Below are 16762 nucleotides of genomic sequence, written 5' to 3'. Positions count from 1 at the left end.
ACCCGGACGTTTTTCAACTACTGGTGGACAGGTGGGGTCTTCCAGAAATCGACCTCATGGCGTCCCGGCACAACAACAAGTTGCCGGTGTACGGGTCTCGCACAAGAGACGAAGGGGCGTCTCTGGTGGATGCTCTGTCCGTCCGGTGGACGTTCAGGTTCGCATACCTGTTCCCTCCGGTCTCCCTTCTTCCACGGGTAATCCGGAAATTCAAACAGGAAGGAGGGACGCTCCTGTTGATAGCTCCCGCGTGGCCCAGACGGCACTGGTTCTCAGACCTTCAGGGTCTGTCCGTGGACAGTCCTCTGCGGTTGCCGCTACGACCGGACCTTCTGTCTCAGGGTCCTTGTCTTCACCCGGACCTGACTCGGCTGTCTTTGGCGGCGTGGCTGTTGAGACGGCCATGCTGAGGTCCTGGGGGTTTGCCAGCTCTATGCTGTGTACCATGTTACGAGCTCGGAAACCGTCTTCCGCGAGGATATACCATCGCGTGTGGCATACGTTCTTCCAGTGGTGTCGACCGAGAGGTTATGCACCGCGGGAGTTTCGTCTGTCTCGGATTCTCGCCTTCCTGCAAGCGGGACTAGATCATGGGCTTCGCCTTGCTTCTTTGAAGGTACAGGTTTCGGCCCTATCTGTCTGGTTTCACCGTAGGATTGCTACAATCCCGGATGTGCGCACCTTTATGCAAGGTGTTCTCCGTATTCAGCCGCCCTTTGTTCCACCTGTGGCGCCTTGGGATTTGGCTGTGGTCCTGAGGACTCTCCAAGGACCGCCGTTTGAACCACTGGGCTCAGTGGATATTAAATGGCTAACAGCTAAGACTGTTTTCCTTCTGGCCGTTGCTTCAGCCAGACGTGTTTCTGAGTTAGGGGCTCTTTCTTGTAGACCCCCTTTCTTGGTTTTTTTCATGGGAACAGGGCAGTGCTCCGCACTCGGCCCGAGTTTCTCCCCAAAGTTGTTTCCCAGTTTCAGGTTAACGAGGAAATAGTTGTTCCGGCCTTTAACTCACCGGGTCTTTCCGTGGGTGAGGCCTCTTTGGATGTTGTGCGGGCCTTAAGGACTTATGTGGACCGCACTTCTTTGTTTAGGAAGTCGGACGCTTTGTTGTCCTCTATGGCTTCTGTAAAAAGGGTTGGCCTGCTTCAAAGCAAACTTTGGCAGCCTGGATCCGTATGGCTATTTCTGAAGCTTATCTTCATGAAGGCCTACCGGTCCCTCCTTCTCTGAAGGCTCATTCCACTAGGTCTGTGGGTCCTTCGTGGGCAGCTTGACGTGGTGCCTCGGCAGTTCAGATCTGCAAGGCTGCTACGTGGTCTTCTGTCCATACCTTCGTGAGGTATTACAGGTTTGACACCTTCGCCTCTCAGGATGCTTCCTTCGGGCGGCGGATTCTCCTTTCTGCACAGGAGCGTCCCCACCCTTAAAGGATACTGCTTTGGGACATCCCCAAGGTATCCTGTGGATACCCTATGGACCCTGAAGTAGAAAATATGAGATATGGTAAGAACTTACCCTTGTTATCTCTATTTCTACGAAGTCCATAGGGTTCCACAGGACTCCCGCCCTGTCGCACCTGTGCTGCAGATGGGCTTTGCTCTGGTCACCGGTTTTCCGTCTCCCTCTGGTGAGAATGTGATTCTTGTATGTGTCCAGATCTTTGTTCTCTCTCTTCCTTCTCCTCCTCCGGCCTATGGCTTGGTAACTAACTGAGGTGCCTTGGCCTGGGGGCGGGGTATAGGAGGGGGACCTAGTGCATCCTGGGAGGCTGAAAGCTTAACTCTTTGGTGCCCTGCGACTGACGTCACACCTATACCCCAAGGTATCCTGTGGAACCCTATGGACTTCGTAGAAATAGAGATAACAAGGGTAAGTTCTTACCATATCTCATATTTTCTCTGCACCTCTCGGAGATCTTGCTTTGCCAGCTCCAGCTGTATGGTTGGGGTTACGGCGGCGTCCTTTAGCGACTGTATGCCTGACTCCTGCTGCGCCAGCACTATCTGCAGAGCTCGGATTTCTTCATCCTTTTTCATGATGTCTCTGTTCATCTCCCAAATTCTGGATACAACCACGGAGATATACAAAGCACATTATCTATCACATACATTACACTAACACCAATGGTCTATACTGAGCTTAAACCAGCTATTTCCTCGGGGGAATGAAGCTATGGCACAGGACTATGGGGCCTAGTTACTAAGCAGTGTTAGGAGACAGAGTGAAAAGTGATAAGGTACCAGCCAATCAGCTCCCAAATGTCATTTTTCAAACACAGCCTATGAGATGGCAGTTCACTCACACATTTTATTACCATTCGGCCATACAGTGGATTTTCTTTCGCTTATCGTGGTGATAGGCAATCACCTAATTTGTCATTAAATACTCAGCTGTCTCTGCGATACTGGCTTGGAGCGGTAAGGGTTAAATGACCTCTTCACAGGGCCCAGTTTCAGGGGATCTGGTCCGGCTAGTAGGTTCATGCCTAGTACTTTCCCTACCTCCCTCTCAGGAGATGAGAACCTGAGGTAGGGAATTAGTGTATGGGCGGGGCTTTTACATGCGATTCGCATCATAAAGTAGGCAAGAGAATCACTTCATCAAGCCCCACCCACCTCATGGCGGAGCACGCAGACACTATAAATGTTTAGTGGGCGGGATTTGATGACACAATTTGCCAGTGCTGGATTACTAACAGTACAAAAGGGGCATAGGTCCACACATCGGACTGGCCCGTGGGGGGGCAGGGCGGGGTGACAAATGACAGGTGACATTTTCAGCGCTGGAAGGAGGGGCAGAGTGGGAGAGGCAAGGAGGAGGAGCAAGAAGGTCCTGGGGCCACCAGTCATATGGCTGCAGTGTAGCAGATGTTCCTTCAAAGGTCCTGCTGCAGTCTGCAGGGTCCAATATTTGAGATCAGAGAGGTGAGAAGTAGTAGGGAAGCATAATGTGAACTGGGGGCACTGTGTGGCATAATGTGAACTGGGGGCACTGTGTGGCATAATGTGAAATGGGAGAACTACTGTACGGTGTGGTGTAATGTGGACTGTGGCACAGCGGCATAATATGAACTGGGGGGCACTGTGGCATAATGTGAACTTGGGGCAATCTGTGGTATAACGTGAAATGGGAGAACTACTGTACAGTGTGGTGTAATGTGGACTGCGGCACTGCGGCATAATATGAACTGGGGGTCGCTGTGGTATAATGTGAACTGGGGGCACTGTGACATAATATGAACTGGGGGTCGCTGTGGTATAATGTGAACTGGGGGGCACTGCGGCATAATATGAACTGGAGGTCGCTGTGGTATAATATGAACTGGGGGACACTGTGGCATAATGTGAACTGGGGGTACTGTGTGGCATAATGTGAAATGGGAGAACTACTGTACAGTGTGGTGTAATGTGGACTGCGGCACTGCGGCATAATATGAACTGGGGGTCGCTGTGGTATAATGTGAACTGGGGGCACTGTGTGGTATAACGTGAAATGGGAGAACTACTGTACAGTGTGGTGTAATGTGGACTGCGGCACTGTGGCATAATATGACCTGGGGGGGGGCACTGTGTGGCATAATGTGAAATGGGAGAACTACTGTACAGTGTGGTGTAATGTGGACTGCAGCACTGCGGCATAATATGAACTGGGGGTCGCTGTGGTATAATGTGAACTGGGGGCACTGTGTGGTATAACGTGAAATGGGAGAACTACTGTACAGTGTGGTGTAATGTGGACTGCGGCACTGTGGAATAATATGACCTGGGGGGGCACTGTGGCATAATGTGAACTTGGAGGCACTGTGTGGCATAATGTGAACATGGAGGCACTGTGTGACATAATGTGAACGTGGAGGCACTGTGTGGCATAATGTGAACTTGGGGGCACTGTGTGGCATAATGTGAACGTGGAGGCACTGTGTGGCATAATGTGAACTTGGGAGGCACTATGTGGCATGCTTTGTGCAAACAATGAGCGCTGTGATGTGCTGGCGCCTCTATGCCTCCTCACAGCTCCCCTGCTGTGCAGACTGGACGATGCCTGCCCTGGAGCACTTAGGTGCACTGGAACCATCACATGTACCAGTTGAACACGGCTTCCGGAGAGTTGCATTTGTTTCGCTTTCTACATAGTGCACAAAGCAATACAGAGCAAAGCATATACATATATAATAACTCTGGAGGATGCAGTGATATAACGTTACGTGGAATCACTGTAATTCCTGGCTATAGCTGGAAGACTGACACGTTTACACTCATCTTGCATCACCTCAGTCATTTATAATGATGACAGGGAATAATATACAGTGCGAAAAGAAAAACAAATCATGTGATATATCCTCCACAATAATCATAGCCTTGGAAAAAGACAGAAGAAATTTGCTTTTGCTACAAACAATTAGATGAATCATTTACAGCGATTGTCACATCTCCCAGCAGAATGTTACCCATCATTGCCTAGGAAACGCAGCGCGCCGAGGCCAAGCTCTCTCATTGTCTCCAAAATCTCAAACAGATTGTGTTGGTTAAATGTCATTTAAAGCTCATTTACAAGTTGGCTGATCGGAACTGAATATATTTGGTATAGAAGTTGTAGTTATGAGAGGAAACATTTTCCTGCGCACAGCTAACTTCCTCTCAGTGCTGCACTTTTACCTACTTTCCTGGATGTCCGGGAGACTCTCCCACACTCCATAGAGAGTACACCACCCTCCCGTACATGTCCGCTTCCCCAGTGAAGTGGGTGGGGCCGGGATGCTGAGAACCACTGCGAAACGCGTCACTCTGCAGAGGGGTGGGCCATTATGATGTGAATCGCGTCACAGCGCTCCCCGCTCTTGCCACTTGCCCTCTAACTTTGGGACGTCCTGAAGGGGAGACGTTAAACAGTAGGCACGTATGGCTAGAATCCCAATGTTGGGAGAATTCAGGCGGCATGAGCAATCACAGGAGGCCACTGATAATAAGCCTGCCTCTGAAACTGGTTTTCTAGGCAGTCATTGACAGTTGGCGTCCAATAATGGCGACCAACACTTCCACCATCTATGTGGGCTTGGCATCTCTTGATTCTTCTGCACGTTAGAGTTCACAACTCGTATCCCCGTGGCCATGTCCTTTGGTGAAACATATCCCCTTTCACACCTCACATTGAATTAAAATCCAGCTGGACTGACCATGGCAACTTCCATACTAAGGTTACAGTCATTTACTGCAAGGTGTCAGCCAAGCAGCTCACACAGGGCATCAGGCATCTTGGATGCAATGCATCTCGCCAATGATGAAATGCTGGCGTTTAGTAACGCCGTATGCATGGTCATTTAAGCAAAGGACAACTATTCCGATAAGAGCTGTCATTTTCGGTGTCGGGAATTTCAGGTTTAAGACCCAGGAGCCCCTCTGCGCATACGTGGCCATAAGAATCGCTGGAGACCCTGGGAGGGAAAGTTTTAAAATAAGAAGCCCATAGTCTTCCATTAGGCTCCGCCATTTATAGATAGCATTGCCTATCGGGTCCAAGCTCTGGAAGTGAAGCTTTCTGGAGCTTGGTGCGTAAGGAAAATTCGGACAAACCCCCAAAAACTGAATTTTTGGGGTTTGACCGCATTTTTAGCTTTGATGCATCCTGCTAACACTCTGTAAGAAAAGGGGGTATGCCATGTCCAATCGCCAGCACCCATAAGACAAATTCATAAGCCTGGGTAATAAATACCTGTCCTGATATTCCACAGCTATCAAAGTGCCCCCGTGACCATTGGGATATTCACCGCTCCGCTCCCTATAGTTCAGTTCCAGCTTTTCCCGCAGCTTACCCAGCTCCTGCTCGTACATATTCCGGATGGCCGCGATTTCCTCTTGGTGACGCTGAGACGCAGACGAGCTGTCAGCCTGTGCAGGGAAACAATCATCGGGTTATTATTACTGAGAATGAAGATTGAGTATTTATAACTCCTCCAGGAGACTGATGAAAACTAAAAATAATAATGATTTATTACTGTGTCGGCAGTTACTTGTCTGAAACGACTCATGCAGGATTTTCTCTCCTTTCCCCGGGAACGCCATAAGTTTGGGGAAGGGCAGTTGTTTTTGTACATGTTTATTAGTGCCTTTTCTTTTTATTTATTGATATGACTTTATAACATACTATCCTTATATCTCTGGTTTATGTGTTTCTCTGCATCCAAGCGCCCTAAATGCTGATTCCCGCAGGCAGTTCCTCTGGCATCACTTTATAGCATCGTTATAAGCAGAAAATGGGCTTCAGCCAGAATGAGGGACAGGAAACCAGCTGGGGATAAGGGGGGCGTTCATGTATCCAGGTGACTTGTTCTGTCTTCACTGAACGCAGATGATCCCGACTCCCTGAGAGACGACGGATGGAGAACAGTTGGTTCTGTCTCTGCATGCATGAACGTGTCAAAGGAAAACACAAAATGGTGCAAAATAAAGTAAAAACGGGTCTGTGTTTGCTAACGGAACAATTAAACCACCGGGGTCAAGGCCGATGTTTTTTTCTTCTGTGCTTGCGTCTCAGTAGCGCCACGCATGCGTCCGATTTTGTTCGTACAGGTTTGGATGCACGGTATCAGAAGTATAATGAATTGACATGTTCTGTATATAAAAAAGGCTTTTGCGGGCCATGGAGGACCGCCAGTGGGCTGCTGAGCTCTGAAAGAACGTCTTATGGACCAGGGAATGAAAATTAGAACACTTTGGTTCATCACGCATGTAATTCTACGCCGTCGAGTGGGCGATAGGATGGTTCCTCAGCGTGTACGAGGTTTATTATTTACTAATAAAATGATCGTTTCCCATAATTGTGAGAGTAATTGTTTTGTGTTTGTAAACAACGCTACAAAAAGTACACGTGCCATATTATGCAGCCAATCCTCAATAAATTGATTTTGTTTTTTTAGACTGTAAAGTGAAATGATTCATTAGGGGAGATTGCATATATCTCAATCCCTGTTTTCCTGTGGACCGTGCACGTCAAACCTGGGGGTCCCTAACAACTGAGTGCAAATAATATATATACGTTACCGAATAAAAAGAGAGCTTTAGATATCTGCCACTTAAAACAAACACAGCGCAGATGTTCCCTATCTGTTGATATATAAATGAGGGTCAAGTGGGCAGGATATTAGGAGGCAAATTGATTTAAGTTAATGAACCTGAATTGATGAGCCCCCTCAATAGGAGGCTCTCATCTGCACCTGTGTGTATTGTGTACAGTACGTTGTGCGTATTGTGTATTAATTATACCAATCTGGACTTCACAATATTCACGGAGACTCCAGGATCAATCCTAATTAGCAGCCATGTACCAAGTAGCCGGAAATCTAGGGATCAAAGGATAATTAGTTAAAAAATATATGTGTAACTGGGTACCTAGCCTCCGCCAGGTTCCCCCTGTTCCGTATTCTGATCACCGGCTGCAGAAAACGCCCTCACTGCTGGCATAAGCAGCAGCCATGATACAACTAAAAGTACTTTGAGGACTAAAATGCTGTTTCTTAATGTTCTGGTGCAGTAATGAAATTGCAAACATGATATTCGACATCGCATCAGAAATAACTTGGCGTGGGGGCGGTAGTGAAATCTAAAGGGGGTATATGTCATTTTGCAGAGGTTCTATCCATGCATCTAAGTTTTCACCTTTATTTCCGCCAGGCAGTAGAACGGCTCTTTCACAATATTTTTAAAAAAATCGCTTTTTGGAGATCTTTATTTGTACCCATGAGTAGCGCTGGGACGGTGAATTAATTCTGCTGTGTGATATAATTGGGGCAAGGTTATGACCTTCTGAGGACAACTTTGACCTGAGAAACATCCTGCATGTCATGGCGGAATGTGGTGAGTATTCTATAGAATGGGTTTTAGTTTCTTTTTATTGATTTTTTTTTTCATACAGGAAGAGTTACAGTAAGAAAAGGAGGCGGGGGTGGGGTACACAATAGGATGCTGGTAAGGACACAAATGGTGGATGCATTTAAGATTTAGATATACATTAGGTCATGTGACATATCAGGCAAAGCAAGTCCCAAACCGTATCCAAGGTCACAAAGAGGCATTTCTGGCGTGATCAACCGAGGGGGGGATTCGTTGAGGCTGAATAGGGAAGGCATCAGTACCCTGCTCATCAAGCCATTGGGAGACCACACGTGCCCACTACCAATGTGGGTGGTTCTGTTGCACAGGCCACTGCGTGATCTGGGGCAGCAACCAGATCTGTTAAATCTGGCCACACAGATAAGTCTTTGATGTACAAATGTTGCTGGCAAAACTAAGGGCCATTTTCAATTCGGTGCGAAAAGTCTGTAATCGCCGATGAAGTCAATTTCACTTATCCCCATATTCAATTTCAAAGACTTTTCGCAGATGCGAAAAGTCTTTGTAAAAAGATGGGGATAAGTTTTCACCACTGTTTAGGTGTCTAAAAAAAAGTGCAGAATTGGGGTTTAGGGGTGCAGAATAAAATAAAATAGCCTACAGCCTTTAGAATGTCCCCTTAATGTAATCTGTGTAAAAAAAATAAAAAAAAATCCTTATGACACCCCAAAAAAGGTACTTTCATTTTGGGGCAAAAATAATATTGGGGAACAAACTTAAAAACTAGCGAAATAGCCTCAGGGGGGGTCCCCATGTATGTGGCAGGTGTTTTCCAGAATGCGGGTGATTGCGGAAGGAGGATTTTTGAAGAAATAAAAAAAATCACTATAGGGACTTAAAAATATGCTTGCACCCATTTTCATGTACCCCAAATTAGATGGGCATAATTATTTTTCCCCTAAAAAAAGATAAATGCTATTCTTCACCACTTCTTCACATGTGCATTTATGCACCTGCCGCGGCTATTTAAATACCCTGGATACCTTCAGCAGGCCAAATCGGGGGTTCCTATAGTGATCCCCCATGTCAGGACATCTTTTGAGGGGTGACAGGCTGATTTCCCTTAAAGTGACAGGACTTTACAATACTTACCTTTCCGCCGGGTCATGTTTTCGCTAGGGGTGTGCACCGGCCACTTTTCGTGTTTTGTGTTTTGGTTTTGGATCTGGATCTTTCTTCGTGTTTTGGATCTGGATTGGTTTTGCCAAAACCACCCTTCCGTGTTTTGGGTTCTGGGTTTTGTGTTTTGGATCTGTATTTTTTTGAAAAAAAGCATAAAAACAGCTAAAATCACAGAATTTGTAGGTTTTTCTGCTCCTATGCTATTATTAACCTCAATAACCTTAATTTAGACTCATTTCCAGTCTATTCTGAACACCTCACACCTCACAATAGTGTTTTTATGTCCAAAAGGTTGCACCGAGGTAGCTGGATGACTATGCTAAGCGACACGAGTGGGCGGCACAAACACGTGACCCATCTAGGCGTGAAACTGCAGTGGCAGACAGGATGGCATTGAAAAACTAGGCCCCAAACTGTACATAATGCAAAGAAAAAAAAGAGGTGCAAGATGGAATTGTCCTTGGGCCCTCACACCCACCCTTATGTTGTATAAACAGGACATGCACACTTTAACAAACCAATCATTTCAGCGCCAGGGTCTGCCACACAACTGTGGCTGAAATGATTGGTTCGTTTGGGCCCCCACAAAACAAGCTGGCAATTAATCTGTCCCTGCACAAACTGGCTCTACGGAGGCAAGATGTCATCCTCATCCTCCTCATCCACCGATTCCTCACCCTCTTCAGTGTGTACATCCTCATCCTCACAGAGTATTAACTCGTCCCCACTGGAATCCACCACCACTGGTCCCTCTGTACGTTCTGGAGGCTGGTCTCCCTGGAAGAGCTGATAATTCATTTTGATGAACATCATCTTCTCCACATTCTGTGGAAGCAACCTCCTACGCCTTTCGCTGACAAGGTTCCCGGCTGCACTAAACACTCTTTCGGAGTACACACTGGAGGGGGGGCAACTCAGGTAAAATAGAGCCAGTTTGTACAGGGGCCTCCAAATTGCCTCTTTTTCCTGCCAGTACAGGTATGGACTGTCTGACATGCCTACTTGGATGCTGTCACCGATGTAATCCTCCACCATTCTGTCAATGGTGACAGTATCATATGCAGTGACAGTAGACATGTCAGAAATTGTTGCCAGGTCCTTCAGTCCGGACCAGATGTCCAAACTTGGTCCTGCCTGCCCTGCATCACCGCCAGCGGGTTGCTTAGGATACCTAAGTTTTTTCCTGGCAGCCCCAGTTGCGGGAGAAAATGAAGAAGGAGCCGTTGACGTGTCACGTTCCGCTTCAGCTGACAGTGTGTTCACCAGCAGGTCTTTGCACCTCTGCAGGCTTGTGTCGGCCGGAAAGAGAGACACCACATAGGCTTTAAACCTAGGATCGAGCACGGTGGCCAAAATGTAGTGGTCTGATTTCAACAGATTGACCACCCTGGAATCCTGGCAAAGCGAATGAAGGGCTTCATCCACAAGTCCCACATGCCGAGCGGAATCGCTCCGTCTTAGCTCCTCCTTCACTTTCTCCAGTTGCTTCTGCAAAAGCCTGATGAGGGGAATGACCTGACTCAAGCTGGCAGTGTCTGAACTGACTTCACATGTGGCAAGTTCGAAGGGCTGGAGAACCTTGCACAACACGGAAATCATTCTCCACTGCGCTTGAGTCAGGTGCATACCCCTTCCTTTGCCTATGTCATAGGTGGATGTATAGGCTTGTATGGCCTTTTGCTGCTCCTCCATCCTCTGAAGCATATAGAGGGTTGAGTTCCACCGCGTCACAACCTCTTGCTTCAGGTGATGGCGGGGCAGGTTCAAGAGTGTTTGCTGGCGCTCCAGTCTTCGGCACGCAGTCGCTGAATGGCGAAAGTGGACAGAAATTTTTCGGGCCACCCAAAGCGTCTCCTGCACGCCCCTGTCGCTTTTCAGAAAATTCTGCACCACCAAGTTTATTGTGTGAGCAAAACATGGGACGTGCTGGAATTTGCCCAGATGTAATGTCCGCACAATATTGGTGGCGTTGTCAGATATCACAAATCCCCAGGAGAGTCTAAGTGGGGTAAGCCACTGGGCGATGATTTCCCTCAGTTTCTCTAAGAGGTTGTCGGCGGTGTGCCTCTTACTGAAACCAGTGATACACAGCGTAGCCTGCCTTGGAACGAGCTGGCGTTTCTGAGATGCTGCTACTGGTGACGCTGCTGCTGTTGCTGCGTAAGGTGATACATCTACCCAGTGGGCTGTCACAGTCATATAGTCCTTAGTCTGCCCTGTTCCACTTGTCCACATGTCCGTGGTTAAGTGGACATTGTGTTCAACGGCATTTTTCAGGACACTGAGGACACTTTTTCTGACGTCTCTGTACAGTCTCGGTATCGCCTGCCTAGTGAAGTGGAATGTAGACGGGATTTGGAACCGGGGACACACTACCTCCATCAATTGTCTAAATCCCACTGCACTAATGGCGGATACCGGACGCACGTCTAACACCAACATAGCAGTCAAGGCCTCAGTTATACGTTTTGCTTCAGGATGACTGCTGTCGTACTTCATCCTCCTCGCTAAGGACTGTTGGAGGGTCAATTGTTTAGTAAAAGTAGTGGTGTTCCTACTTCCTCTCTGGGATGATGAACGACTCCCAGCAGCAGCAACAGCAGCAGCGGCAGCAGTAGGCGTAGCAATGCAGGATCCTCCGGAGGAATCCCGGATAGGAGAGTCAGTCATGCCAGTGACATGGCCTGCAGGACTACTTCCGATCCTGACTAAGGAGGAAATTGACGAGGAGGGAGTTGACGGTGTGGTTTGCAGGCGCTTGGATACAACAGGACAACGGGATTTAGGTGTCCCTGGACTGCTTACGGTCTTAGCCAAAGTTTCTGAACTTGACAGTAACTTTTTATGAACGCGCTGCAGGTGCCGTATAAGGGAGGATGTTCCTAAGTGGTTGACGTCCCTACCCCTACTTATTTCACCTTTACATATGGTACATATGGCAAGACAGTTGTTGTCCGGATTTGGATAGAAATATTGCCAGACCAAAGAGGTGGAATGTTTGGTCTTCTGCCCAGGCATGACCGTGATGGGCTTTTTCATCCCACGGACAACAACTGTCTCCCCCGGAGCCTGATTTAAACAAACCACATCACCATCAGAATCCTCCTCGCCAACTTCCTCCTCAGCGCCAGCTACACCAGTATCCTCATCCTGTTGTACTTCAACAGTGACATCTTCAATTTGCATATCAGCAAGTGGACTGTGGGTGCTCCTTTCAGCACTTGCAGGGGGCGTGCAAATGGTGGAAAGAGCCACCTCTTCCCGTCCAGTGCTGGGAAGGTCAGGCATCGCAACCACCACCACACTTGGACTCTCCTTGGGGATTTGTGATATCTTCTTAGAAAGCACAGTTCTTCGCTGTGCTTTTGCCAGCTTAACTCTTTTGATTTTTTTAGTGGGAGGAGGGCTTCCATCGTCATGTGAAGCTGAACCACTAGTCATGAACATACTAGGGATCGACCTTAGCCGTTCCTTGCCACTCCGTGTCGTAAATGGCATATTGGCAAGTTTACGTTTCTCTTCAGCTGATTTAAATGTCTTTTTCAAGGTCATTTTCCTGAACTTTGCCATTTGGGATTGTATGTGCCCTCTACTATGACATTGGGCATCGGCCTTGGCAGACGACGTTGATGGCATGTTATCGTCTATGTCATGACTAGTGGCAGCAGCTTCAACACTAGGAGGAAGTGGTTCTTGATCTTTCTCTATTTTATTTTTATCGGAGAAAGTTTGGTCCTCCATTTATGTTATATCGATTTGATATATACGTGCGGCTAAACACAGAAAATAATTATTTTTTTGGTTTGGACTGGAGTGTACTTTGGGGGTTACAGCACCCTTTAACGGTCAAGCCAGCCGGCCCTTATGACACAGGCGCACTCTTGGCACTACTTTGTTGATGCACGTGCGGCTACTGCGCACACAATTCACAAACACAGAAAATAATTTTTTTTTTGGTTTGGACTGGAGTGTACTTTGGGGGTTACAGCACCCTTTAATTGTCAAGCCAGCCGGCCCTTTATTTATGACACAGGCGCACGCTTGGCACTACTTTGTTGATGCACGTGCGGCTACTGCGCACACAATTCACAAACACAGAAAATAATTTTTTTTTTGGTTTGGACTGGAGTGTACTTTCGGGGGTTACAGCACCCTTAACGGTCAAGCCAGCCGGCCCTTTACTTATGACACAGGCGCACGCTTGGCACTACTTTGTTGATGCACGTGCGGCTACTGCGCACACAATTCACAAACACAGAAAATAATTTTTTTTTTGGTTTGGACTGGAGTGTACTCTCGGGGGTTACAGCACCCTTAACGGTCAAGCCAGCCGGCCCTTTACTTATGACACAGGCGCACGCTTGGCACTACTTTGTTGATGCACGTGCGGCTACTGCGCACACAATTCACAAACACAGAAAATAATTTTTTTTTGGTTTGGACTGGAGTGTACTTTCGGGGGTTACAGCACCCTTTAACGGTCAAGCCAGCCGGCCCTTTACTTATGACACAGGCGCACGCTTGGCACTACTTTGTTGATGCACGTGCGGCTACTGCGCACACAATTCACAAACACAGAAAATAATTTTTTTTTTGGTTTGGACTGGAGTGTACTTTGGGGGTTACAGCACCCTTTAACGGTCAAGCCAGCCGGCCCTTTACTTATGACACAGGCGCACGCTTGGCACTACTTTGTTGATGCACGTGCGGCTACTGCGCACACAATTCACAAACACAGAAAATAATTTTTTTTTTGGTTTGGACTGGAGTGTACTTTCGGGGGTTACAGCACCCTTAACGGTCAAGCCAGCCGGCCCTTTACTTATGACACAGGCGCACGCTTGGCACTACTTTGTTGATGCACGTGCGGCTACTGCGCACACAATTCACAAACACAGAAAATAATTTTTTTGTTTGGTTTGGACTGGAGTGTACTCTCGGGGGTTACAGCACCCTTAACGGTCAAGCCAGCCGGCCCTTTACTTATGACACAGGCGCACGCTTGGCACTACTTTGTTGATGCACGTGCGGCTACTGCGCACACAATTCACAAACACAGAAAATAATTTTTTTTTGGTTTGGACTGGAGTGTACTTTCGGGGGTTACAGCACCCTTTAACGGTCAAGCCAGCCGGCCCTTTACTTATGACACAGGCGCACGCTTGGCACTACTTTGTTGATGCACGTGCGGCTACTGCGCACACAATTCACAAACACAGAAAATAATTTTTTTTTTGGTTTGGACTGGAGTGTACTTTGGGGGTTACAGCACCCTTTAACGGTCAAGCCAGCCGGCCCTTTACTTATGACACAGGCGCACGCTTGGCACTACTTTGTTGATGCACGTGCGGCTACTGCGCACACAATTCACAAACACAGAAAATAATTTTTTTTTTGGTTTGGACTGGAGTGTACTTTCGGGGGTTACAGCACCCTTAACGGTCAAGCCAGCCGGCCCTTTACTTATGACACAGGCGCACGCTTGGCACTACTTTGTTGATGCACGTGCGGCTACTGCGCACACAATTCACAAACACAGAAAATAATTTTTTTTTTGGTTTGGACTGGAGTGTACTTTCGGGGGTTACAGCACCCTTAACGGTCAAGCCAGCCGGCCCTTTACTTATGACACAGGCGCACGCTTGGCACTACTTTGTTGATGCACGTGCGGCTACTGCGCACACAATTCACAAACACAGAAAATATTTTTTTTTTTGGTTTGGACTGGAGTGTACTTTCGGGGGTTACAGCACCCTTAACGGTCAAGCCAGCCGGCCCTTTACTTATGACACAGGCGCACGCTTGGCACTACTTTGTTGATGCACGTGCGGCTACTGCGCACACAATTCACAAACACAGAAAATAATTTTTTTTTGGTTTGGACTGGAGTGTACTTTCGGGGGTTACAGCACCCTTTAACGGTCAAGCCAGCCGGCCCTTTACTTATGACACAGGCGCACGCTTGGCACTACTTTGTTGATGCACGTGCGGCTACTGCGCACACAATTCACAAACACAGAAAATATATTATTTTTTTAGCACTTGGGGGGAGCACCCCTGATGGACAGAGCACCCCCTGGACAACACTACAGCACTCCTTTAGGACTGGGACACTGCACAGGACTTTGGAGTGGACACAGCCCCTATGGAGAACTGACTGCACAACACAGTCCAGCCAGCCCCTATGGACTTTGAAGTAGTGGACACAGCCCCTATTAACAACAGCAGCACAGCACAACACAGCCAGCCCCTATGGACTTTGAAGTAGTGGACAACAGCAGCACTACACTACACTACACTACACTACACAGCCCTAACTCCCACCCTCCCTCTTCACTGTCCACAGCCGAGTGAGAAAATGGCGCCGACGCGGGTACCTTATATAGGATCCAAAACCCGCGAGACTCGGAAGGCGGGATGATGACGTTTTGCCTCGATTTCAGATCCGAGTCAGGCGGGAAAAGTCGAGCCTGACTCGGATCGGACTCGGATCGGGGGGGCTCGGGGGGGTTCGGATTTCAGAAATCCGAACCCGCTCACCCCTAGTTTTCGCCGGATCCTAATTGAATACGGGGATATTATCCCAGGAAAAAATGGCGATGATGGCGAAAAGTCCGCCTCAAATTGAATATGGCCCTAAGAGATGTATAAAATGTACTGGTGCAGCAGGTTACAATCTGCTACTAAGAGTGTGCCCTGGGTGGGTGTATCGTGGCAATCCATATGTATTATGGTGGGATAAACAGAGCACAACAACAGGACTCTACATCTGTGTGTTATATACTGGAGAGAGCTACAAAGGGCGGAGGTTGTGTAAGGCTGGCGGCCTGCCACCTGCATGTCAGTGCGAGGCTTTTCCACATTGCAGGGAGCCTTGATTTTAGCCAGTCCTTTCAATAGTGTGCCAATTACTGCTTCACCCTGCGCAAGATAAATCTGAGATGCCGTTCTGGAAAAATAAACCATTGTATTTAAGATTACAAGCACAAATAAGCTAAATAGTACAAAGTCATTCCAACCAAAAGCTCAAAGCTCATTTCTGCCCAGCAATGCCAGGGACCCCACAGTCCGCCAGATCCTCGCCGTGCCAGGGCTGAACAGCTTCTCGCCCTAATGTTGACAACCAGATTAAAAAAAAAAGAGTCTCGGCAGGACTGGCAGCGCACAGTTCTCCCAAACTGCTGGGGAATTTAGCAGTGGTAAAGAGGGTAAATGCAGCATTTAGGTGGAGTCTGGGGTCCTCAATGAAGGGTCATAATTAGGTCATTTAGAGAAATCAGGAACAAAAAAACGGAGTACACATAAGTGAAATGGGGAAGTAGTTCGGGGCCTTGACTCGTTTCCCCTCAAGTACAGAGTATGGGGTAGAAAAGTGCGGATCGGTTTTCCTGAAAACCGAACACACCTGAATTTTGGGGATCTGAGTTGAATCGAGTCCCGGCACAGATCACTTATGGGGTTCCGAGTACAACAGAATCCCGACACAGATCACTTCTGGGGTTCCGAGTAGAACAGAGGACCTGATTCAGAGCCGGTCGCTCTGACAGAGCGCTCGCTCTGAATCAGGGCCGGCCTATTTTTGTTTAGAACGGCCTCCTGGCCCCTCGCATAGCTGTGGGTGACCACCCACAGCTATAGCGAGCGGCCAGGAAGATGGTCGCGATGGTCAAGACCATCGCGACCATCGGCCTTGCGATGAGACCCTTGTGGTAGGGTCTAGTGGCCGCAAGCCCCAGAGAGATTTCGGCTCTTAA

General features: G+C 48.0%; 1 protein-coding gene across 4 annotated transcripts in view; it reads right to left on the bottom strand.

The window, feature by feature from the left end:
* The window catches only part of LMNTD1 (lamin tail domain containing 1), a 149314-nt gene that overhangs the window by 109846 nt on the left and 22706 nt on the right, over window positions 1–16762 (bottom strand). For 3 of the 4 annotated variants that reach the window (XM_088454809.1, XM_088454807.1, XM_088454808.1), the window contains exons 3-4: window positions 5710–5885; window positions 1899–2061 (exon numbers count right to left, since the gene is read on the bottom strand). In XM_088454809.1, the coding sequence (XP_088310935.1) occupies window positions 1899–2061; window positions 5710–5885 (339 nt within the window). Of the gene's footprint in view, window positions 1–1881; window positions 2062–5709; window positions 5886–16762 lie in introns of all 4 variants that reach the window. The other variant, XM_088454810.1, reaches the window with a different exon arrangement.

The sequence above is a fragment of the Taudactylus pleione genome, unplaced genomic scaffold (genome assembly GCF_031769625.1).
Source record: "Taudactylus pleione unplaced genomic scaffold, aTauple2 ptg000634l, whole genome shotgun sequence".
Taxonomy (NCBI): domain Eukaryota; kingdom Metazoa; phylum Chordata; class Amphibia; order Anura; family Myobatrachidae; genus Taudactylus; species Taudactylus pleione.
Note: the sequence above shows the minus strand (reverse complement) of the source record. Positions and strands in the feature narration are given on the sequence as shown.